Source organism: Microtus ochrogaster, linkage group LG1, assembly GCF_000317375.1.
Source record: "Microtus ochrogaster isolate Prairie Vole_2 linkage group LG1, MicOch1.0, whole genome shotgun sequence".
NCBI lineage: Eukaryota > Metazoa > Chordata > Mammalia > Rodentia > Cricetidae > Microtus > Microtus ochrogaster.
In genome coordinates, this window is record NC_022027.1 from 34,436,328 (window position 1) to 34,459,976 (window position 23,649).

General features: G+C 39.0%; 2 protein-coding genes across 3 annotated transcripts in view; both read left to right on the plus strand.

The window, feature by feature from the left end:
* The first annotated feature begins 4,806 nt into the window (after positions 1-4,806).
* Positions 4,807-15,909, plus strand: LOC101980171 (UDP-glucuronosyltransferase 2B31-like). Of its 2 annotated transcripts, none has more exons than XM_005359407.3 (6): positions 4,807-5,557; positions 7,640-7,788; positions 9,346-9,477; positions 12,784-12,871; positions 13,648-13,867; positions 14,516-15,909. In XM_005359407.3, the coding sequence occupies exons 1-6, from the start codon at positions 4,834-4,836 to the stop codon at positions 14,793-14,795; spliced, it is 1,593 nt and encodes a 530-aa protein (XP_005359464.1). In that variant the 5' UTR covers positions 4,807-4,833; the 3' UTR covers positions 14,796-15,909. The 2 variants fall into 2 exon arrangements, with proteins under 2 accessions (XP_005359464.1, XP_005359465.1); XM_005359408.2 differs by having other exon boundaries at positions 4,834-5,557; positions 14,470-14,758.
* A 5,445-nt stretch (positions 15,910-21,354) lies between these two features.
* Positions 21,355-23,649, plus strand: part of LOC101987056 (UDP-glucuronosyltransferase 2B18-like) — a 10,401-nt gene continuing 8,106 nt past the window's right edge. The window contains exons 1-2 of the mRNA XM_005359432.1: positions 21,355-21,618; positions 23,192-23,648. Coding sequence (XP_005359489.1) covers positions 23,237-23,648 — 412 coding nt within the window. The 5' untranslated portion in view covers positions 21,355-21,618; positions 23,192-23,236. The remainder of the gene's footprint in view (positions 21,619-23,191; position 23,649) is intronic.

Consider the following 23,649-nt stretch of genomic DNA (forward strand, 5'->3'; position numbering starts at 1 on the left):
CTACTATGAATGAAATTCTGTAATATATACATACCTACCTGGGACACATATTTTTGTGGTGTTGGCAGATATTACTTTTGCTCTTCATATTATATCCTTAAAAATGGTTTGATAACAGAATTAAGAATAAGAAAAATTTAGGAATGATACAGTCTTTAGCTGAAAGTATTCATACTATTGAAAATGATAAGCGTAATTTGACAGGCAAAACTCAACCCATGTGAATTAGTTATGAAATGTTATAAAATGGCACTGAGAGATTATCCAAAAGGAATCATGCTATTGAAATTGACAATCAAAATCTGTTAAAAAATTATGATAAGCTAGCAGATAGAACATCCCTCTAGGAACACAATCTACACACCATCTAAATAATATCTAAGGAGAAGAAGATATCATTAATGAAAATAATTTAAACCTTGGAATCATGTGTGCAGAATAAGAACCACAAATTAATTGATTTGATGAAATCATTAGAAATATTCACAAGTCAAGAGATCCAGGCTTTATAAATAGTGATAAAAATATTTGACTCACTTGAGGAACTTGTAAAAACTGAAAGCAAGGAAGGGAGGTACAGGCAAAGGAGTTATTATGGCCAGTACCTCTCAGAGTCAGAGATGACTTACCAAGAGTTTTAGCTACTTATCCTGTTATCACCTCTGAAAAGCCAGCAAATACTTAATACCCAAATGGATATACAGAATGTAAATGGAAATGTTTAGGTATGAAAGATCTAAAAAGATATTAAACAAGCAATAATATCTTATGACATGCATTCACCATTTGTTACTGAATAGGTAAAGAAATGGGTTTCAAGCACTAGAGCTACTCCACATGATTGGCTTCAATTAGTCTCAGTGGTGAGAGAATGTAGTGTGGAGTGGTGGGCTGCGTTCCCACCCGGCTCACGGCTAGCATACCTGAAATAATTACAGGGAAACTGTATTCTTTTAAACACTGCTTGGCCCATTAGCTTCAGCCTCTTACTGGCTAACTCTCCTATCTTGATTAACCCATTTCTATTAATATGTGTAGTCCCACAAGGTGGTGGCTTACCAGGAAGGATCTTAACCTGCGTCCATCTTGGAGAGGAGATCTATAGCATCTGCCTCACTTCCCTTCTTCCCAGCATTCTGTTCTGTCTACTCCACCCACCTATGTTCTGACCAATCAGGCAAAGCAGTTTCTTTATTAATTAACCAGTGAAAAAGCAGATAGATAGAAGACCCACCTACATCATTTCCCCTTTTTCTGTTTAAACAAAAAAGAAAGGCTTTCACTTTAACATAGTAAAATTACATATAGCAAAACAGTTATAAAGCAAGAATTACAGTTACAATATTTAGATCTATTTTATCTTTTATCATAACAAAGGAAAACTATAACTATCTATATATTCTTCAACTCCATCAAAGACTCCAGAAGGATATAATACTACTTAAATAAACAAGAAATAAGCAACTTCCAAACTCTAGAAATGACAGAGACATCTCACTTCCTAGACAGTCACCCAAAGTTCCTCTGAACCATTGGGACATCCATCTTCAGCCTTCAGACCCATATCCTGCAGACTTTTACATGAAGCATGAAATTTCAAAGGCAGTTCAGTCACTTTTCTCTGTGTCCTGCAGAATGTCTCACAGACTCTTTCATGAGTCAGGAACCCCAAAAGACCATCTCATGTAGTGGGAGCCGCGGGCCACATTCCTGCCACCCCTAGCTTGTGCCCCGAAATAACAACACACAAATTGTATTCTTTTAAACACTGCCTGGCCCATTAGTTCTAGCCTCTTATCGGCTAATTCTCACATCTTGATTAACCCATTTCTAACAATCCGTGTAGCACCATGAGGTGGTGGCTTACCGGGAAAGATTCAGCATGTCTGACCTGGTGGCAGGCTCCATGGCGATCTGACCTCACTTCCCTTCTTCCCAGAATTCTGTTCTGTCTATTCCACCTATCTAGATCCTGTCCTATCAAAAAGCCAAGGCAGTTTCTTTATTAACCAATGAGAGTAACACATAGATAGATCATCATTTCCTCCATCAAAACAGTTTCAAAATTTTCCTGCCTCTAAAAATCATCCATCAGAAACTCTAGACCTTAGCCAAAGTTGCTTATGTCAACATTGCAAATGAGACTTTGGATGAATGCCAAGTAGGTGGTTGCCTCTATCTTTTCTTGCAACTTATGGAAGTTGATTGATTGTGTTATCTTTTTTCATTTTATATATCAATCCCAGTTCCCACTCCCTCCCCTCCTACCATTCCCTCAAACTTCGCCCCACCACACCCCCTAAATTCTCCTCAAAGAGGGTAAGGCACATTGCTTTGGGCAAGGTCCAAGGCCCTCCCTACTTTATCTAGGCTGAGCAACGTAGCCACCCAAAGAGATAAGTTCTCAAAAGGTCAGTACAAGCAGTAGGGAAAATCCTGGTGCCACAGCATACAGAGAAGAATCCCACATCAGTTCTGTGGTGATGTTTAAAATATTCATCAGTCTGACTACAGGGCATGACCAGTTTGGGCAACCTCTTTTTCATTGCTTATGGTCTTAGATGGAATAATCTGTGTGCATTCCTGGGAATTTCTATAGTGCCAGGTTTCTCGCTAGCCCCATAATGGCTCCCTCAATCAAAATATCTTTTTCCTTACTCTCATCTTTGTGCCTTCTCCATCTTGACCATCCCATTTCCTCAAGTTCTCCTTCCCCCTTCTCCCCTCCTCTTCCCTTATGTTCTCTCTCTCTCTCTCTCTCTCTCTCTCTCTCTCTCTCTCACACACACACACACACACACACACACACACACACACACTTATGCTTCCAATTTTGTCAGGTGTATCTTTATATGTTTTTTTCCAGGAGGATCTGTATATGTTTTTCTTAGGGTTAACCTTGTTGCTTAGCTTCTCTAGAGTCATGAATTATAGGCTGGTCAACCTTTGTTATACAACTAGCATCCACTTACGAATGAACACATACCATTGCTCATCTTTCTGGATCTGAGTTACCTCCCTCAGGATGGTTTTTTTCTAGTTTCATCCATTTTCATGCAAATTTTAAGATGTCATTGTTTTTTACCACTGTGTAGTACTCTTTTGTGTAAATGTATCACATTTCCTTTCTCAATTGTTTGGTTGAGGGGCATCTAGGCTGTTTCCAGGTACTGGCTATTACAAATAATTCTACTATGAACAGTTGAACAAATATCCTTTTACTATGATTGAGCATCCATTAGGTATATGCCCAAGAGTGCTATTGCTAGATACTTGAAATAGATTGATTCCCAGTTTTCTGAAAAACTACCATACAGATTTCCAGAGTGGTTGTACAAGTTTGCATTCCCACCAGCAGTAGAGGAGTGTTCCCCTTAATCTCCAGCTTAAGCTATCATTGGTGTTTTTTATCTTAGCCATTCTGACTGGTGTAAGATGGTGTCTCAGAGTCATTTTAATCTGTACTTCCTTGATGGCTAAAGAAGGTCTTCTTTTCCTTAAGTGTCTTTTGACCATTTGAGATTCTTCTGTTGAGAATTCTCTTTTATAGTGCTATACCCAATTATTTAATTGGATCATTTGGAATTTTGATGTCTAATTTTTTGAGTTCTTTATGAACATTAAAAATCAGTCCTCTAATGTGGAGTTGGTGAAGATCTTTTCTCATTTAGTAGGCTGCCTTTTTCTCTTATTGACAGTGTCTTTTGATTTACAGAAACTTCTCAGTTTCAGGAGGTCATATTGATTTATTGTTGCCCTCAGTATCTGTGCTACTGATATTAAATTTATGAAGCAGTCTCCTGTGCCCATACATTAAAGACTACTTCCCACTTCCTCTTTGATCAGGTTGACTGTGGTCAGATTTATATTGAGGTCTTGGTACTTGTTCTTATTGTACATAGTTTTGTATTAAATTTAGAACTGTACTATACTAGTTCACTTTGGGTGTGGTCTCATGCAGATGCAAAGCTTGTGTTGCCCTCTTGGCTGCTAGATTTGGTCTAGTTCCCAGTGTATGCAGAAGATTGTGGATAGCTACCCTTTCTCAGAGTTTATCCCCAAATAAATAAACCTTTGTTATACTTTATTCCTGGCTATTGTGAAACTCTTTTGTATGCCAACACCTGGAAATGATCTTCTATGTCAGATTCCTCCTGGGGCCTCCCAAGGTATTAGACATTTCTTTTCCCAGGAGAAGGTCACCATGAAAATTCTAATTTTGGCATTCATGCTTTCCATACTCTGGTAGTCAAGAAGGGAAGAAGAAGTGTCTCATTAGAATATATTCATGCATGCATGCTGACTAGTTACAAGAAAACAGATTCCTGGTTGGGCAGAGCTGGAACCAATGGAAAGACAAAAAGAAAAGGACTTCTCCCTAAAATAAAATTAGCTTTAAATTTAATTACAATGTTAATAATTTTGAAGTTATACTAAGTGCCTCTGAACCATTTATTTAAAATCTTTAAATAATACGGTAAATGATTGCTGTTGCCAACATTTGTATGAAGACACACTGAACTGTTGATACTTAAAAAATGTGACTCAACACTTATGTTTTTACGGCAAGTTCTTTATCAAGAGGAGAGAGAGAAGAATGGATATCTTACTTTTCACTGTTATCCATTATAGATTCAAGTCACTGAGAAACAGGAGTCATTTCACATATACACATCTGCCTCTTGGTTTTTGCACTTTGCATCCAGAGCTCTGATTGTCCCAGGTGTATTTACTTTGATAAGTACAAGTTATACTTTAACTAGTTATTACTCTTTCTGTACCTGCAAGATCTGGAGGATCACCATTTGAGAGACAACTCTAAATTTGAACAAGATGTCTGTAAAAATGAAGGCAGCATTATTCCTCCTACAGCTGAGTGGCTTCTTTGGATCTGGGAGTGCTGGGAAGGTGCTGGTGTGGCCAATGGAATACAGTCATTGGCTCAACTTAAGGACAATCCTAGATGAACTTGTGAAGAAGGATCATGAAGTGACGGTTCTGATACCCTCAGCCTCCCTTTCTTATGAGGTTGGAGACACATCTGCTATTGAGTTTGAGAAATATCCTGCATCTTTATCCATGGCTGAATTGGAGGAACTTTACAAGGACTCACTCAATAAATACATTTATGAGCTGCCAAAGCAATCATTTTGGGGATACTTTTTATTATATCAGGAATTGGCTTGGGAAGATTCAAAATATTGTGAAAGTCTCTGCAAAGATGCAGTTTTTAACAAGGAACTCATGGCAAAACTACAAAATTCAAGCTTTGATGTCATAGTAGCCGATCCCTTTGTGCCCTGCGGTGACCTGCTGGCTGAGATTCTCAAGATACCACTTGTGTACAGTCTGCGATTCTTCCCTGGATCCACACATGAGAAGTACAGTGGAGGACTACCACTGCCTCCTTCCTATGTGCCCGTTGCTCAGTCAGAATTGAGTGATCGAATGACATTCATGGAGAGGGTACAAAATCTGATTTTTATGCTTTCTTTTGACTTTTGGTTCCAAATATTTAATGAGAAGAATTGGAATCAGCTTTACAGTGAGGTCTTGGGTAAGTGCCATGGTCAACTGGGATTGTTGCATTCAAAATTTGCTGTGTCATTCAAGGGGAACTTTAAACAACAGGATAGGCAGCAGGAGGATTCATCTCTCCTAAGTAAAATGGTGAAGCTGTGAAATTATCTGCCAAATTCAAATGATTATAGAAAAGCTTATATCCCAATGTCAACTGCAAAGCCTTTTTTTATCACTTGCCTGGGACTCTTCAGAAAGGCACACACACAAAACAAATCTCCAAGAATTTCTTTAATAAATAACAGATCAATAAGTCATTTTATTTCATGTTTTAAAACAGTAGTTTGACCTGTGTAGTAGCATCATCATCATCATCATCATCATCATTACATTGCTGCCATTACTTGTGTCATAGGTAGGGAGCTTATGTTTTGTGTCACATGTAATGTCAGATGTAAATAATTAATTTTTACTTCTACCTTTATTTTGATTGTTGTAAACAATTGTGAGACACCTCCAAACTCACTGACCATCAGACAAGGTAGAAGTAGGCTCACATTTTTGGATCTTCACAAAATTCATGATTATTGCATAATCAAACATGAATCAAGAACAGCATGAGGACAAGGAACTCAGGTATAATCAAAAATTCCCTTTGAGGTTAACTTGGGCTATACAGTGAGACCCTTTCTCAAAATGAAGTGCTGAAGAAGTATCTCCATCAGTGTTTATACTGGGAATGGCAGCACATGCCTGGTTCCCAGGAGTTGACATTTAGAGGAAGAGGATCTGGAGTTCAAGGTCAACTATAGCTACATAGTTACGTAGGAACCACCATGGGCTCTATCAGAAAACCTCAAAACACAACAAAATAGCCCAAAATTCTCAGTTCACGTAGAGGAGTGCACATCAAGGTTCAGGCAGGACAAACTAGATGGAGAGTGGCAGGCAAAAGTGTTGCCCTGAGTATGACAAACAAGACTTATAGGTAATGGAATTGGTTATATTAAAATGGCATATCTAGATAATTGGTAATCATGAATTTCCAAGGTGTGCTACAGATGTGGGATCTTCTCCCATATCATTTGCACAGTGACTGACTTTGTGTGTGTGTGTGTGTGTGTGTGTGTGTATACATATATAAGTATGGGAATGATATTACAAACTTACGTCAAATATACACTCAGATAGATAGATAGATAGATAGATAGATAGATAGATAGATAGATAGATAGATAGACAGACAGACAGATAGATGATGGATAGATAGTCAAATATGTCTTCTATCATAATCACACTTATAACCAACTCTGGTTACATTATCAAAGTGCTCTGTTATGCCCAAAGTCTGAAACTCTGAAATACCACCATGACACCAAATCTTATGCAAAAGCAAAGAGTCTTTATTGTGAGTTAACTTGGGTCCCAAAGTCTATCTGGAGTAGTGGCCGCAGCAGTGAGAGCAGCAACAGCAGCAAAAAGAGCAGAGCAGGAGAGGACCCTGAGCCAAGTGGGGAGGGGATTTTTATAAAGAGGAAAGCTTGGGGAATTTCAAGTCTACAGGTTTGTGATTGGCTGCCCCTTCCAGACTAAGGCCTGGTAAAGTCATGCCTCTAGACTGAAGATTACTACTTCCCTATTCACAGATTAATTGTTTTTTCCTGCTCAGCAATTGGTTGATTTTACGACAGGGGCAGAGATGGCTCTGATTTCAGGGTCAAACTTTGTGTCTTTCTCTGATCCTTTTTTGTTTTTAGGCTCCAATTTTAGGGCCAGGGTAAGATTTTTTTTTAAGAGGTTCTGATTCCAGGGGCAAAATGTGTTCTTTTGGTTCTGATTTCAGACCTGAGGTGTTTTTCTCCAGTTCTGGGTTCATGGATAAAGTCTTTGTTTTGTTATGTTTTGTTTTGTTTTTGCTGACTCGGGTTTCAAATCCAGGGTGTGCTTCTTTTGCTGGCTCTGGGCTCAGAGCTGGGGTGCTCATGGATTGTGCTAGCACTGTGGATCACAGACAAACTGGGTCCCAGATCTCTCAATTCCTGAAGACTACCTGGCATAATCATTTTCACCTGACAATTTTGTTACCTGTCCTACCTTGACTGTTCTGATTCCTTTACAGGAAGACCCACAACACTCTCTGAGATGATGGGGAAGGCAGATATATGGCTCATTCGGACCTATTGGGATTTGGAATTTCCTCACCCTGTCTTACCAAACTTTGAGTATGTTGGAGGACTCCACTGCCGACCTGCCAAGCCTCTGCCAAAGGTAAACATTGTCCCATTTGTTTACTGCTGTTGTCTTTGAATTTTCAGAAAGAGTGAATATATTTTATTTCTTCAGAATGTCTATCAACTCAGAGAGTCATGGCAATTTAGATAAAGAAAGCTGCCAGTAGAAGTGCCTTTATCTGTTCCATCACAAGAGTGTGACTACCATTAGGATTAAATCAATTTAGCAGGATTTTGCTTCATAAAACCTTTTCATATATTTGACTGTAGAAAACACAAATATTAAATGCAGGGAGAGTTCCAAAAGACAAGTCCTATACAAAGTGGTTTGAGACAAAATAGATGGAGTATGAACAAAGAAAAACTCATGTTCACAAGTCACAATGGCTTTATTTACTTTCTTGATCATTCACAAAAGTGAAAGCAAACTCCAGCAAAAAAACATACATACACATATATTTGCCGTAACAGACACAGTAACATAAATTGACAGCACATAGTAAATTTCTTTCCAGTGAAATTAACATGCTAGAAAGAACACAAATGAAAAGAGAGTGGAAAGTGTGTGAACCAAATTAGAAATAGGTTTGTGGTCCATGAATTCTGCTCCTGAGAATGTATATAAAAGAACTGAATAAAAAACCTTCACTAGATCATAATGCGAGGATGACCATAGCGGTGCTATTCCTGAAGGGAAGGGTGCATGGTGGCTTGAACAAGAATGACCCAATAGGATCATATATTTGAATGTTTGATTCCCAATGGGTGAACTGTTTAGGAAGGATTGGGAGGTGTGACTTAGTTGAAGAAATGTGTCACTGGGGGTAGGCTTTGAGGTTTCAAAAACCTAAAACATGCCTGGCTATCTGTGAGTCATTTATGCTTCAAGATTAGTTCTGGGTTACAATTCCAGTGCTCTGCCTGCCTGCCATGGTGCTCCCGATCGTGATGCTCATAAACTAACCATCTGAAACTTTAAGCAAGCCTCCAATTAAATGTTTTCTTTTAGAAACTGTCTTAATCCTCACAACATTAGAACAGTAATTAAGAAAGGGGAAAGTAACCTAAGTATCACCAGAATTATTGATCAAAATCATATGCTAGTTTTTGTATTTGAATTTTATAAATAGAAAAAAGAATCACTAAAATGTAAAATCTTAGGGTATAGGACACATGATATGACCTTAATGACGGTATACTAAGTAAACTAGCCAATGAAAGAGACATAAATAAAATAGGAAAACTTTAAGCAAACTCCCTCGACTAATTAAAATAATAGAAAAAAGGCAGATGTTTGGTAACCAAGAGACTAGGTAGGAAGAAAGAGAATTTTGAATTTACTATTAACAAATCTTACTTTTCAATATGAAAATGTTTCAGAACTGTTTGTGTGAATGCCAGTATATATAACACAAAGAACTGTAACCTTACACTTAACTAAAACTGTAAATCTTATGTGTAATAGTTCTTAAACACCCACCACTGTGATCATTTTTAATGCTGCTCAGTTTCTTCCTGTGAATGTTGGTGTCAGTTTTTATGCAGGTTGTTTAGTGTTGCTGCTGTTTGTGATGGGCTGATATTTCATCAACAGGAAATAGAAGACTTCGTCCAGTCTTCCGGAGAACATGGTGTGGTGGTGTTTTCCCTGGGGTCCATGGTGGGTGCCGTAACAGAAGAAAGGGCCAATGTGATTGCAGCAGGCCTTGCCCAGATTCCACAGAAGGTGAGATACAGTGCCTCAGTGTGGCATCCTCACTGAGATGGTCACATCCTGTTCAAGTGTGACTGCAGAAACCTCCTGTGAAATTGAAGCTTTCACGATAGCTCTAGCTCATCCCTGAGGTCACTTGTGACACAGAAATACAGGGGGGAAATGACAAATATTAGGTGGTGGTTTTGAATAATAACCTTGTTATTAATATTGTGCTTAAAAAGAAAAACACTAAACAAATGTTTGCAAACTTGATGGTAGGAAGGTATTATATGCACAAAACTGTGGCTTGTTACTTCCTTTATTTTCCTGGAGGATATCTGAAGATTATGCGCACACTAAAGTATAACTATACAACATTTAAATTATAACCAGTAAGTGCACTGGCCCTGTAACAATAAGGAAGCACTCAAAATTTGCAGGTGTAGGACTGGAGAAGTGCCTCATCCTTGAAGAACAAGCATTGCTCTCCCAGAGGATATGAACTTATTTTGAGATGCCATATTTATCAGCCCCCAACTGCCTATAATTGTATCTCCATAGGATTCAAGGCCCAGCCTGTCATGATACCCACACACATTTTCCATGCATATGTACATACACACTGTCTTAGGGTTTTTATTGCTATGAGGAGACACCATAATCACAGCAACTCTTATAGTTATATATCATATATAATTTCAAATATTTAAGTGGGGCTGGCTTACCATTTCAGAGGTTTAGTTCATTATCCTCATGGCCAGGAGCATGCAGGAAGACATGATGCTGAAGAAGGAGCAGATTTCTACATTTTTATCCACAGGTAGCAGAAGGAGACTGTGTGACACTTTGGGTATAGGTTGAACATATGAGTACACTAAGCCTTCCTCCACAGTGACACAATTCCTCCAACAAGGCTACGATTCCTCTAACAAGACCACACCTCCAAATAGTGCTACTCCCAATAGGCCAAACATTGAAACATATGAATCCACGGGGACCACACCTTTTTAAACCATGACATATACACACTCATGCATAGAGACACACTAGCTTACACATAAATTTTAAAAAAAAATCCTTATTTTTAAAATGACATTTGTGTTATTCTGGTTTATTTATCTTTTATATCATTTCATTTTTATTAAATGTTTATTTGTTTTCTAAAGAGACACAAAGAAAGAGTGTGATGGATGAAAGGCAAAGGGCTGGGGAGGGAAAAATATAATCAGAACTTATTGCTTGAAAAAAAATCACCTTAATAAAACAAATTAGAAAAAGAAGTATAAATTTTTAAAGGGGGTTTTCATAATAGTGAAATATTCCTTTGTAATCTTAACCAAATGTAACCAAATACAAATTAAACTGGGCTTGTGTGTGGTAATATTTTCCTTACTATTCAAAAGAGTAGGTAGGATAGGATTTACCAACCCCAATTCCACCTGGGGGACTGAAACTTTTAATGCTGAAATAGGGGGTAACTGGGACTTGCTCTAGAGTGACCACATGCTTACATCGATGTCATGCTATAAGGACCTATTCTAGAATATACCTATGATAAAAGTGATTAAAAGTGAACTAACACAAATATCATTGACAAAGATTTATATTGCATTTGGAAAGTAAAACTGCTATAAATATATATTGGAAAAAAGTCAAGGTACCTATTAGTACCATTGGTAGACTATTGAACTGGAATGACAATCATACATTCCTTTTTTCCTTTTTCTCTTGTTTCTTTCTTTTATTCTTTATTATTATGTTTTTAAGAAAACAAACTGTCTCTTTTATTTTACATACCAGTCCCAGTTCCCACTCCCTCTCCTACTTCTATTTCTTCCACTTTCTCCCCACCACCCCACCACCCACTCCTCGGAAACAGTACGGCACATTGCTTTGGGAAAGGTTCAAGGCCCTGCCTCATATATCTAGGGTGAACAAGATATTCACCCAAAGAGAATGGGTTCCCAAAAAGCAATTACAAGCAGTAGGGGTAAATCCTGGTGTCTACTGCCAGTGGCCCCTCAGTCTGCCCCAGCCATGCAACTATTACCCACATTCAGAGGGTCTCTAGTTTTATTCTATGCTAGTTCCTTCACTGTCCTGCTAGAGTTGGTGAGTTCCCATTAGCTAGGTAAACTGTTTCTATGTGTGTCCCCATCATGGACTTGACCTCTTTGCTCATATTCTCACTCCTCCCTCTCTTCAACTCAACTGGACTTTGGGAACTCAGCCCAGTGCTCCACTGTGGGTCTCTGCCTCTGTTTCCATCAGTTGCTGGATGAAGGATCTATGGTGACATTTAAGATATTCATAAGTCTGACTACAGGGCATGAGCAGTTTGAGCACCCTCTTCTCTATTGCTTCTGATCTTAGCTGTGATCATCCTTGTGGATTTCTGGGAACTTCTATAGTTCCAGGTTTCTTGCTAGCCCTATAATGGCTCCCTCAATCAAAATATCTCTTTCCTTGATCTCATCTCAGTACTTCCTCCATCTTGACTATTCTGTTCCCTCAATTCTCCTCCCCCCTCCAACTCTCCCTTCATCTTCCTTTTCTTCTCTCCCTTCTTCTGCCACCCCAATTCTCCCAATTTAGACAGGCTATCTTATGTATTTCTCCTTTTCAGGTGGATCGATATAAATGTTTTTCTTAGGGTTCACCTTGTTACATAGCTTCGCTAGGGTCATGGACCATAACATAGTTAACCTTTGCTTTACAGCTAGTATCCACTTATGAGTAAGCATATACCATGTTCATCTTTCTGAGTCTAGGTTACCTTACTCAGGATAGTTTTTCTAGTTCCATCCATTTGCATACAATTTTTTTTTTAGTGCACATTAGTGTTTGGCCAGCATGAATGTTTGTGAGAGGGTTTCAGATCCTCTGGAACTGGAGCTACAGAGAGACATCCCTGAGCTGCCATCTGGGTGCTGGGAAATGAACATGAATAGTATGGAAGACATTCCATAAGTCCTGCTTGACATTACTAGAGAAACAAACTGGTATATAATAGTAACTTTGGTAGATTGTTGAACTAGAATTACATTCACACATTTCTTAACTCTTTCTGATTCACATTACTAGACCTAACTTTGCCTAAGTTGTTGTTGATTAAATATTAAGGTGAAATTTGGATAAGCATGAGACCAAATGAAGGACAGTGAAGAGAACTTGCCTCCTTGCTGTAGCAGTTCTTCACGGTTCCCATCATCCATCCTCACTGCCTGGCCATTAGGGACTGGGTTTATCTGCTTTGATTCTTAATCTCTCCAGAAATCTAGCCGGAGGAACTTGACATTTGACCAAAGTAATAAGAGGCTAGCTTCATCTTAACAGGTTCTTTGGCGATTTGAAGGCAAGAAGCCAGACACCTTGGGCTCCAACACTCGGCTGTACAAATGGATTCCCCAGAATGACCTTCTTGGTAAGCATAGAGAGATGCCTGAGACATAGGAATGGCTGCTAAGGAGAGGGGATGTCCACACTAATGCATTTATGACAAATGTCATAAATGAACTAGTCCTGGAGAAAATAAATAAAGAACTTATGTAAATATGGTGTACAGTAACAGTGGAGATGGGAGAATCCATTATTATCTCTTCTGTAGTTTTCATTCAGATAAACTTAAATCACTTCTTCATGTTTGTGTGTTCACCTCCTATTTTGAAACCTTTACATCTGCCCTTTCCTCTAGGGTAGCACAATTTCAAATGCCAGTGAAGATGGTATTCTTTCATTACTGACCCTTCATTTACTAGCTTCCCCAAAACTCCACATTATGAGGCAGTCTTATATTGGATGAAGTACTGCTTGTCCAAAGCCTCATCCCATCAGTATGAGCAACAACAGCCTACCACATGGAAGTGGCCATCACAAGCAGTGGCTTCACTGTCTCTTTAGGAGAACATTCTCTCCTGTGCTCGCACTTGCTGTTTACCCCACTTGGAAGGAGTTCTCCCTTTCTGTTCACTGCAAAAATCATTCTACTTCCACACCTCACTACCTCTATGTGGACTTCAATAATCATCCATGGACTTGTGATGCTCCATACTATAAGACATGAGAGGACTTCAATTCCATTCCATGGGTATGATCTTGTTGTCTAGAGAATATTTGCCCTTTCTGTGCCTTTTTCCTTGCCTTTCATTTCCTTTCTCAGACTTATATTTAATATTTCCCCTTAATTTCTCCCCTTGCTAGGTCATCCTAAAACCAAAGCTTTTATAACTCATGGTGGCACCAATGGCATCTATGAGGCAATCTACCATGGGATCCCTGTGGTGGGCATTCCTTTGTTTGGAGACCAATTTGATAATGTTGTTCACATGAAGACCAAAGGAGCAGGGGTTCGAGTGGACTTTCTCACAATGTCCAGCACAGATTTACTCCATGCTGTGAAGACAGTCATTAACGACCCTTCGTGAGTACAGTGATTTTGTTTAAGTTGGTACTAGTTTAGATAAATTGTATCCAATGGGACAGTAGAAGTTTGAAACAACAACAGCAATAGAAATATCATTCAAGCATTATCCAATGAGGTTTACTGTAAAACAAGACTGTAAACTATCCCTATAGACTTACTATATGTGAAGTTAGTTTAGAAAAATTTGATGATGGAAATAATTTATAAGCAAGTTATCAAAGACCTGCATCCCAGCCCTGAAGTCATCTTGTGCAAGGTATATTCCATTCTTACCCATTTTCATTTTAACCACTAATAGTGTTTTTATTAAACTTCCAAAGAATATTGATACAATTTCTTGTCAAGAGCATCAATATAATCATCATCAGACTGTATGAACCACCCCTCTTACAGTGGTAGAAAAGGCTTGTCAATATTTGCTCTGCTGAAAAGATTTCCTTAGTAAAATGATTCCCTATTTTAGTTTTGGAAAGAATTTCACAGAAAATAGAAACTTCCAGGCAAACCTCCAAACATGTCCCAGTCAAAACCACACTGTACCTAGTACTCCTCCATGACATTTATTGAGTCTCGTGATGCTTTCCCTGAAACTTTCATAGGCTTGAAGAAAGTAAACTAATTGGCTTTTGATGGTGATGTCTTTAGCTATAAGGAGAACGCCATGCGGCTATCAAGAATCCACCACGACCAGCCCGTGAAGCCCCTGGACAGGGCCGTCTTCTGGATCGAGTTTGTCATGCGCCACAAGGGAGCCAAGCACCTTCGCGTGGCAGCGCATGACCTCACCTGGTACCAGTACCACTCTCTAGACGTACTTGGATTCCTGCTTGCTTGCGTGCTGACTGTGATGTTCGTCATCACAAAGTGTTGCCTCCTTTGCTGCCAGAGATTTACTAAATCTGGAAAGAAGAAGAAAAGGGAGTAGCTGAAGTGGGGAGGCCTGACACATGGACCTGCTCCAGTGCATCACAGCGGGGGAGGATTTCCATCATATCCCTTAGTTACAATTGATCTGGACACTGTCACTCTTATTTCAGCCTTTTGAAGCAGACTTGAGCTTTCAAAAATTCCATTTTTTCTCACTTATAGAGCACACATGGATGACAAGACCACAGTTTTTTAAGTCCCAACAACACCTAACTCAAATTATATTCCAAATCTGAAATGTCCCCCAGAATCTCACAATTTGTTTGGTGGATTTTGTATAATTTATTAATTTAGAAACTCTTACCTCGATTCAGTGAAATATTAAATTCATCTCTCATGATCACATTCCTACTTCCCACTGGATCTCCTCTAATATGTCCCAATTCCAACTTTATGTCCTCTTATTTTATTTTTAATAACTTTGTAAGTCCAATTAGTACTGTCTGTAGAAGCATACATGCATTCGTGGAGGGACATTGCTGGATCATGAGAAGTGTACCCATGTACACGCAATCCTCTTGATAGTATTCAGTTCCTTCCAGAATCCATGGCTGCCAACAGATTTTTATTTATGGGTGGAGTATTAGGAGCTCCTCCCCATTTATTGTGGAATTTTGGTCTCTTGATCTTATGCAAGTCCTATTAGCTGACAGATTCGTTGAGTTTATAAATGCAATGGCCATGGCATGTCCAGAAGAAAGTGTTCCATAGCACTTCTCATAATTGGATTCTTACATTCCTACCTCATTTTGCTGCACTATTTCTTGAACCTTACCATGGGCCTGTTTATTTTTGGTTCTTTGAGCAATTTTAAGTCTCTGACTTGATTGTTCTGCATTATAAAAAAAAGCTTCTCTGAAAAGTATCAACCCAGATCTCAGATAATATAAACTTTTAGAAGGTAATTTGCTAACATGACCATTTAGAACAATAGCAATAGTAGGTCCAACCTAGGATTTTCTTGATTTTTAATGAGGTTTATAGTGTCAGGATCCTTCCACTAGAGAAGGGCTCAAATCCAATTAGAAAATGTAGTAGGAGGCTGTTCATTTTTTCCCGGCTGTTCAGCCCCCAAATAACCACACAGAAACTGTATTAATTAAATCACTGGTTGGCCCATTAGCTCTAGCTTCTTATTGGCTTTTACATCTTAATTTAAGCCATTTCTATTAATCTGTGTATTGTTTGTGGCTGTGACTTACCAGCAAAGTTTGGGCATGCCTGTCTCTGGTGGCAGCTCCATGGCTTCTCACTGCCTCTGCCTTCAGCATTCAGTTTAGTTTTTCCCACCTACCCAAGTTCTGCTTTGTGCAGGCCTAAGACAGTTCTTTATTAACCAACCTTATTCACAGCATACAGAGGAGAATCCCACATCAAAAAATATTTAGTTATCCATCTAGTTAGCTTCTTGACAAACTTGGCAAAACCTACAGTCATCTGAGGAAAGTCTGGTCTATTGGTAAGTCTTTGGGAATGGATTTTGATTCTTGATTGAGAGGACAATCCTTGTGGTACCATCCACAGCAGATTGGGCTGACTTGATATTGGAGGGATCATCCTTGGGCTCTTTTCCACAGTATGTTGAGCCCTCCTACATTATGATGGTCCTGAATCAAATAAGGAAATACTAATTAAGGAAGAATCTGGGAGTCACACAACTCCAACTTTATTTGGAGGTCATACCAGTGTCTGTTATGATATAACCATGTGTCATCATACAACCATCATATTTCATTTCCATTCCAGTTAGTAAAAATCCAGGAATTCTAAACATCAGGAATAAAACAGCAATTGATGTAGGTGGGTATTCTGTCTATGTGTTACTTTCATTGGTTAATAAAGAAACTGCCTTGGCCTTTTGATAGGCCAGCCCTTAGGTGGGTGGAATAAACAGAACAGAATGCTGGGAAGAAGGCAATGAAGCAGACTCAATGGCTCTCCTCTCCGAGATGGACATAGGCTAGAATCTTTCCTGGTAAGCCACCACCTCATGGTGCTACACATATTAATAGAAATGGGTTAATCAAGATGTGAGAGTTATCCAGTTAGAGGCTAGAGCTAATGAGCCAAGCAGTGTTTAAACGAATACAATTTGTGCGTTGTTATTTGGGGTGTAAAGCTAGCCATGAGGGAACTGTTATTTTGGGCCATAAGCGGCAGGGATGCAGCCCACCGCTCCTTCTACAAAAATGGCACTCAGGTCATGGGACTGTGACATGTTGTATCACTTATTTGCACTTTCAGTGACAGCTTACACCCACCCTATATCATGGATGGTGACCATGTCTTCTTCTTCATATATCCCCACTTCATAGAACAATGCGATACTCAGTGAATAATTTTTAATGAATCTAAGGATCTAGTTCTTTAATCCAGGTATATACTATAAGGGTCTCATGGGTAGGATCAAATTCTAATTGTAAAAACAAGACTATCCTAATCTGATATCCTAGATAACTCAGATATAACTTGATAGTGAAAGTCTAGAAATAGGACGAATGCTCCAAGGTGTACTGTGATTTCTGTGTGCAGATGACATGCATTTATTAAGAAAAAATTGGGATTTCTATCTCATGACCCTGACAATAAGACATAGATTACCTTTATGATGTAAAAGCTCCTATGATTAGCTTTCAAAATTTTAATAGCAACACAGGCAAACTGATGCCAGGAATAAATGAAATAAGGAAGAGAGCTGAAACTGCCCAAGTGAGTTCCCCATAGATTTGCAAACAGATTATGCCAAAGTCCCCAAGTTACAGGCCCAAGCTATAAAGGCAGCACTTGCCAGAAAAAAAGTCATTGCTCACAAGGGTTAAAAGAAAACTGATTGTTCACAGGAAGAAAATTATAGGACAACAGAAGCAGACTCTGGCTCCTGCCAATACTCCTGAGCTGAAACCAAAGTTCACTTTAGATGAGGTCAAGCTGGTTCAGGGTGGTGTGGTCATTCAAAGGTTCACTTTAAACACTTTTTCTGCCTTGCTTATCTCTTAATTCAAGTCTCTGTATACCTAGAATTTAAAGACATATTGCCCCATTAGTTTTCATACTGTATTTTTTAATTTTATATATTTTATAGAATTTGCTTTATAATGCAATCCTAATCTCTCTCCAAGCCTACTTGCTTGGGATTACGTTTTAGATTCCTATTTTTAAAACTTTTTTGTTGACATATGCTGTATGAGTGTTTTCTCAGCATGTATATGAGTGTACCACATGCATGGTTGATGCATTAAGAAGCTAGAAGATGGCATATTTAACTCTGTGTTACAGATGTCTGTGAGACATGTGGGAGCTGGGAATCCAACTGGGTCCTCTGAAAAAAACAACCAGCCCTCTTAACTGCTGAGCCAATACTTCAGCACCAGTGTTTGATGAAAAAATTATGATTCTTTATCATTTTTATTTTTTATTTTCTTTTTATCCTTTTCTTCCATTTGTTCTTCTTGTGAATGATTATCTGTATTCTTGAGACAGACTCTCATTATGCAGCTCCAGGCATTCTCAAATCCTCTAGGTAGCCCAAGTTAGCCTTGAACTCATAGAGATCCTCTTGCATCTGCCACTTGAGTGCTGGGATTAAAGGTGTATGCCTTCTTGCCTGGGTAATCTAAACTTCTTTTTTATTTTTATTTTCTAATTGCTTTATGTAGTCAGACACTGGTGGCACAAACCTTTAGTACCAGCACTCTGGAGGCAGATACAAGGGAATCTCTGTGAGCTCAAGACCAGCTAGTAGTACAGAATGAATTCCATAATAGGCAAGGCTACACACACAAAAGAAAAAAAAACCCATTTCAAAAACCCAGGGGGCTGGAAAGATGGCTCAGTGGTTAAGAGCATTGCCTGCTCTTCCAAAGATCTTGAGTTCAATTCCCAGCAACCACATGGTGGCTCACAACCATCTGAAATGCAATCTGTATGCCCTCTTCTGGCCTGCAGGCAGACACACAGACAGAATAATGTACACATAATAAATAAATTTAAAAAACCCAAAACGAAAAAAATTATTTCATGTAAAATTATACATGAAGAAAAGAACAAAAACGAAAAAAAAAAACCATGGTGGCACATGCTTTTAACCCCATCACTCCAGGGCCAAAGGCAAATGAATCTCTGACTTCCAAGCCAGCCTGGTCTACAGAGAGAGAGTTCTAGGACAGCCAGGGCTACATGAGCAACTCTGTCTCAAAAATAGATAGATGGTAGATAGATAGATAGATAGATAGATAGATAGATAGATAGATAGATAGATAGATAGATAGATAGATAGATAGATGGTAGATAATTTGTTAGACACACATAAACATATATAAACATATATGTATATATGTATGTATATCAAAGATTCCTATTCATTTTCGTTGTTACAATGTTGGGAAATAAGCATTTCCTGTTTGTTTCTTGATCTAGGTTTGCTTCTTATCTTTATTTAAAACAAAACTGTTGTATCAGTGTATTATGTTCTTTGACACAGGTAATAACTACAGTTTTTATATACACATAATCATATTAAATCATATATTAGTATTAAATTATCCTTAATGTTTGGTGTTGATATTTATTACTTTTATGCTTTGTTATATTTTGTGTGTGAGTGCTAAAGTTACAGTGTAAGGACATGGAAATTTTTAAGAAGCTTTCTTAATGAGGAGCTGGTTAAGGCACTGGGTTCAAGAACTTTGCAGCATAAAGAGTTAGCTGGCAACAGGAACCTTTGCAAAAGTGCAAACCAACTGTCTCTAGCAACTAGCCCCTATTGACACCCAGTTTTGTGGTCTAGACAAGAGCAGTAAAAAACTGCTTGGGAGTAGGGTGAGGGGCATTCACAGAAGCAGAAGTAACTGCTTAAAGGAAAGAGTATGCAGAAGGAGTCCATACCCTGTACTCAGCAAAACTAACCATCTTGACCCTACATAAACCTGGCTTGTGGTTTTTGCCTATATATGTCAACCCCAAATGAGAAGCAGGAGCTTTCCCCATTGCGCTGTGTCCTGTGTGGAGGCTTTGAACTCCCAGCTTGCTGGTTTGAATTTTGCCTGCTGAATAAACCTTGCTTTTGCATTCTGGATTTGACTGAATTCCAATGGTGTCCCTCTGGGGGGTGGGGGGGTCTCAACTTGGGCACAACAGTAGAGCATATAAAAATATACAATTTTGTTGATATTTGACAAGGATAACAAAACTGTTCATGGCAAACTTGCAGGGTTTGTTTTTGTTTGTTTCTTTTACTTTTTCTTTTTTCTTATCAAAGCTCTTTAGAAAAATACGGCATTAAAAATTAAAACTGGACCTCTAACTCTTTTTTGGTACTTTTTATTTTTATTTTGAAAGGTTTTCTTACATAGCAACCACCATTCCCCCTTCCCCTATTCCCATTCCTCCCATTCTTTCCCCCCACCAAACCCACAATCTGCTCCTCAGACAGGGGAGTCAACAATGTCTTTTTTATCAAGCCGAGGCAGGACCAAGCCTCTTCCCCCTGCATCGGGACTGAGCAAGGTATCCCTCCATAGGAAATGGGCTCCAAAAAGCTAGTTTATGCACTAGGGATGAATCTTGGTATCATTGCAGTGGGCACACAGACTGCCCAAGCCACAGAACTGTCACCCACATTCAGGGGCCTCTACCTCTTAAATGATCATATGCAAATGAATATATACAAATAATTATTTAAAGTGCTTTAAGAAGTAAAGCTAACAATTATAAATATAAGATGTTAATAAAGGTGTGAAAATATATTTGTTACTGAATTTGAAATTTGTTTTTCTCTTGACCTCAAATACAGAAGCAGCTAGGGTAAATTTCATTACCTGGAATCATAAAAATAAGAACTTCTCTCATCAAAAAAACATCATAATATACTGAAAAGACAATTCACAAACCTGAACAAAAAAATTGCAAACCTGAAGAATGGATTTGAAAGTCATATACCAAAATAAAAAGAGAAGAGGGGAAGGAGAAGGAGAAGAAAAAGAAGAAGGAAGAGAAGGAGGACAGGGGGAGGAGGAGAAAGAGAAGGAAAAGGGGGAGGAGAGGAGGAGAAGGAGAGGAAGAGGAAGAGGAAGGGAAAGAAGGAAGGAAGGAAGGAAGGAAGGAAGGAAGGGGAAAGGAGAATAAAAAGGGGAAAGATTTAAACATTGTGCAAAGACAGATGGGCAGTAAAACACATGACATGACTCCATATAAAATATGGAGAGATGATCCAAGGATCTGAATAGACATTTTCCATGAAATAACTACAGGTGGCCAATACACATATAGAAGTATGTTCAGCATCATTATGCTTAACGTCATTAAGACTCAGCCCAAAAAAAAAAAAAAAAAAAAAACAACGCAATAGGGCTTCACCTTCTTACCTGGTTATAATCAAGAGAGATATAATAACAGGCAAGGGGAGACATCAGGAGACTGCTGTACTGTGCTGTGGATTCCAACCCAAGCAGCTCCTTGGAAACAGCCTGCCACTTCTGCAGGCTTTAAAGATCCTGAGCATTGGGCTCCCGTAATTATATATCAAAGAGAAGTAAAAACCAACCCACACAAACCCCTTATAGGCAACCAGGATGGCGACATAGCAGCAGGCAGGGTGGATGCCTATTTTCCAGGTCCCCGCCCCAGCTTGCTTAACTCCCGCGAGGTCCTGCCAGAGTTTCCGCTCAAGCTTCCAGTCTGGCCAGCTCTTAGACGCCTTGCTGCACCCACTTTCATGCTTACCCCAGGACTGGCCACGAGTTCCATCTGGTGTCCCATTCTTCGCTGCCCACTCAGGAGCAACTCTGTCATCTAGCCCACTTCGGGGCTCCCAGAGAACACAGGTCAGTATAAACTCGGTTCTGCACAAGAGCATGAACCACTTCCCCTGTTCTCCCAGCTCTCTAAGTCCTCTTGCCTTTGATCTCTGAGGCAGAGCTCATAGTTCACCGGAGCTCATGTTTGGTTTGTGCTGTGTATAGCACAGCCCTGGAGCTCAAGCAGAGAGGCACTCAGTCTTTTTCTATTGATATCTTGCAAACAAGGTATTATGCTCGAGGTGATGTCTGCAAAAGATTCATGGACTCAGAAAAGGATTCAGATCAAAATGCAGAATAGGAAAAAAAGATGGGACATGGATATTAGTAAAAAGTATTGATTAGTAGTCAAAAGTGGGAATAAAGCTAACATCTATCGAATTAGAAATGAGGAAGTGTGGACTTACTGTTACGAAGTAGATTTAATATCACAAAACAGAACCTTCTCTACCTCCTATAACATAACAGCACTTTAAAGCATATAAGCACCAAAGCCAATCACAAAGCACCAGAACTTTTATATCAGCTACGTGAAAACCTCAGAATAAGGAAACAAGACTGTTACATGATTAAGAGGTCACAGCCTGTGTGTCTCAACAAGGCAGTTACACATACACACACACACACACACACACACACAACACTCACATACATACACACACACACAAACACACACACACACCTAAATATGCCAAACCAAGGAGTCAAATTAATTATGAAATCTAGAAAAAGGCAGACTTATTAACTGTGATCACTTTAGGAGGAGAGACAGTCACCCATAACCAACTCCATCTTTGAGATTCAGACAAGACATAAGCATAGCTAAGCAGTACAGCCGTTATGTGGTCTCTTGCCCAATATTACCCTAGGTCCAAAGGCTCTACAAAAGCCTTAGTTTACCTCGCATGTAAATGGCCTTTGAAGACAGATTCTTCCTGGGTGCCCCCAAGGCATCAGACATTTCTCCTCCCAGCAGAAGGTCACCAGAAAAATTCTAAGTTTGGGCATCCTTTCTTTCCATACTCTGATAGTCACACAGGGAAGCAGAAGTATCTCAGATTATATTTACTCCTGCAAGCATGCCTAGTTACAAGAAAGCAGATTCCTGGTTGGGCAGAGCTGGAACCAATGGAAAAGCTTAAAGAACAGTATTTCTATGTAGGATAAAAATCATCTCTAATTTTAAATACAGTGTTTATAATTATATTGAATAATGAATATTCTGAGGTTATGCGGTAGACCTCTGAACCATTTATTTAAAATCATTAAATAATATGATAAATGATTGCTATTGCCAACATTCATATGGAGACACCTTGAACTGTGATATTTAAAAAATATGACTCAACAAATATTACTTTATTGCAAGTTCTTATCAATGATGCTACACTAGAGGGAGAAAGAGGAGAGGGGAGATCTTACTTTCCTCTGTTTTCCAAGTACATGATACAATCAAGGTTACTGATAATAGGGAGTCATTTCAGACCTTCATAACTGCCTCCTGGATTTTGGACTTGTCATCTCGAGACTGTGACTATCTCATGTGTATTAGCTCTAGTTATACTTTAACTAATTATTACTCTTTATATATATATATTAGAGCTATACAATCATCATTTGAAGAGCAACGCTGAGCCTAACCAAGATGTCTGTGAAAATGACAGCAGCCCTGCTCCTGCTGCAGCTGAGTGGCTTCTTTGGATCTGGGAGTGCTGGGAAGGTGCTGGTGTGGCCAATGGAATACAGTCATTGGCTCAACTTAAGGACAATCCTGGATGAACTTGTGAAGAAGGGCCATGAAGTGACAGTTCTGATACCCTCAGCCTCCCTTTCTTATGAGGTTGGAGACACATCTGCTATTAAATTTGAGACATACCCTTCATCCACTTCCCTGGCTGATGTGGCAGCAATTTTCATGGAATCAATCAGGAAATGTGTTTATGAGCTGCCAAAGCAATCATTTTGGGGATACTTTGTATTGTTGCAAGAAGTGGTTTGGGAAAATTCAAATTATTTTGAAAGTCTCTGCAAAGATGTAGTTTTTAACAAGGAACTCAT

Excerpts from the sequence above, each read along its gene's own strand:
- LOC101980171 (XM_005359407.3), top strand. The coding sequence starts at position 4,834 with ATGTCTGTAAAAATGAAGGCAGCATTATTCCTCCTACAGCTGAGTGGC. Across the intron at positions 7,789-9,345 it reads CTGCCAAGCCTCTGCCAAAG|GAAATAGAAGACTTCGTCCA; the intron begins GTAAACATTGTC and ends TTTCATCAACAG. Across the intron at positions 9,478-12,783 it reads TTGCCCAGATTCCACAGAAG|GTTCTTTGGCGATTTGAAGG; the intron begins GTGAGATACAGT and ends TCATCTTAACAG.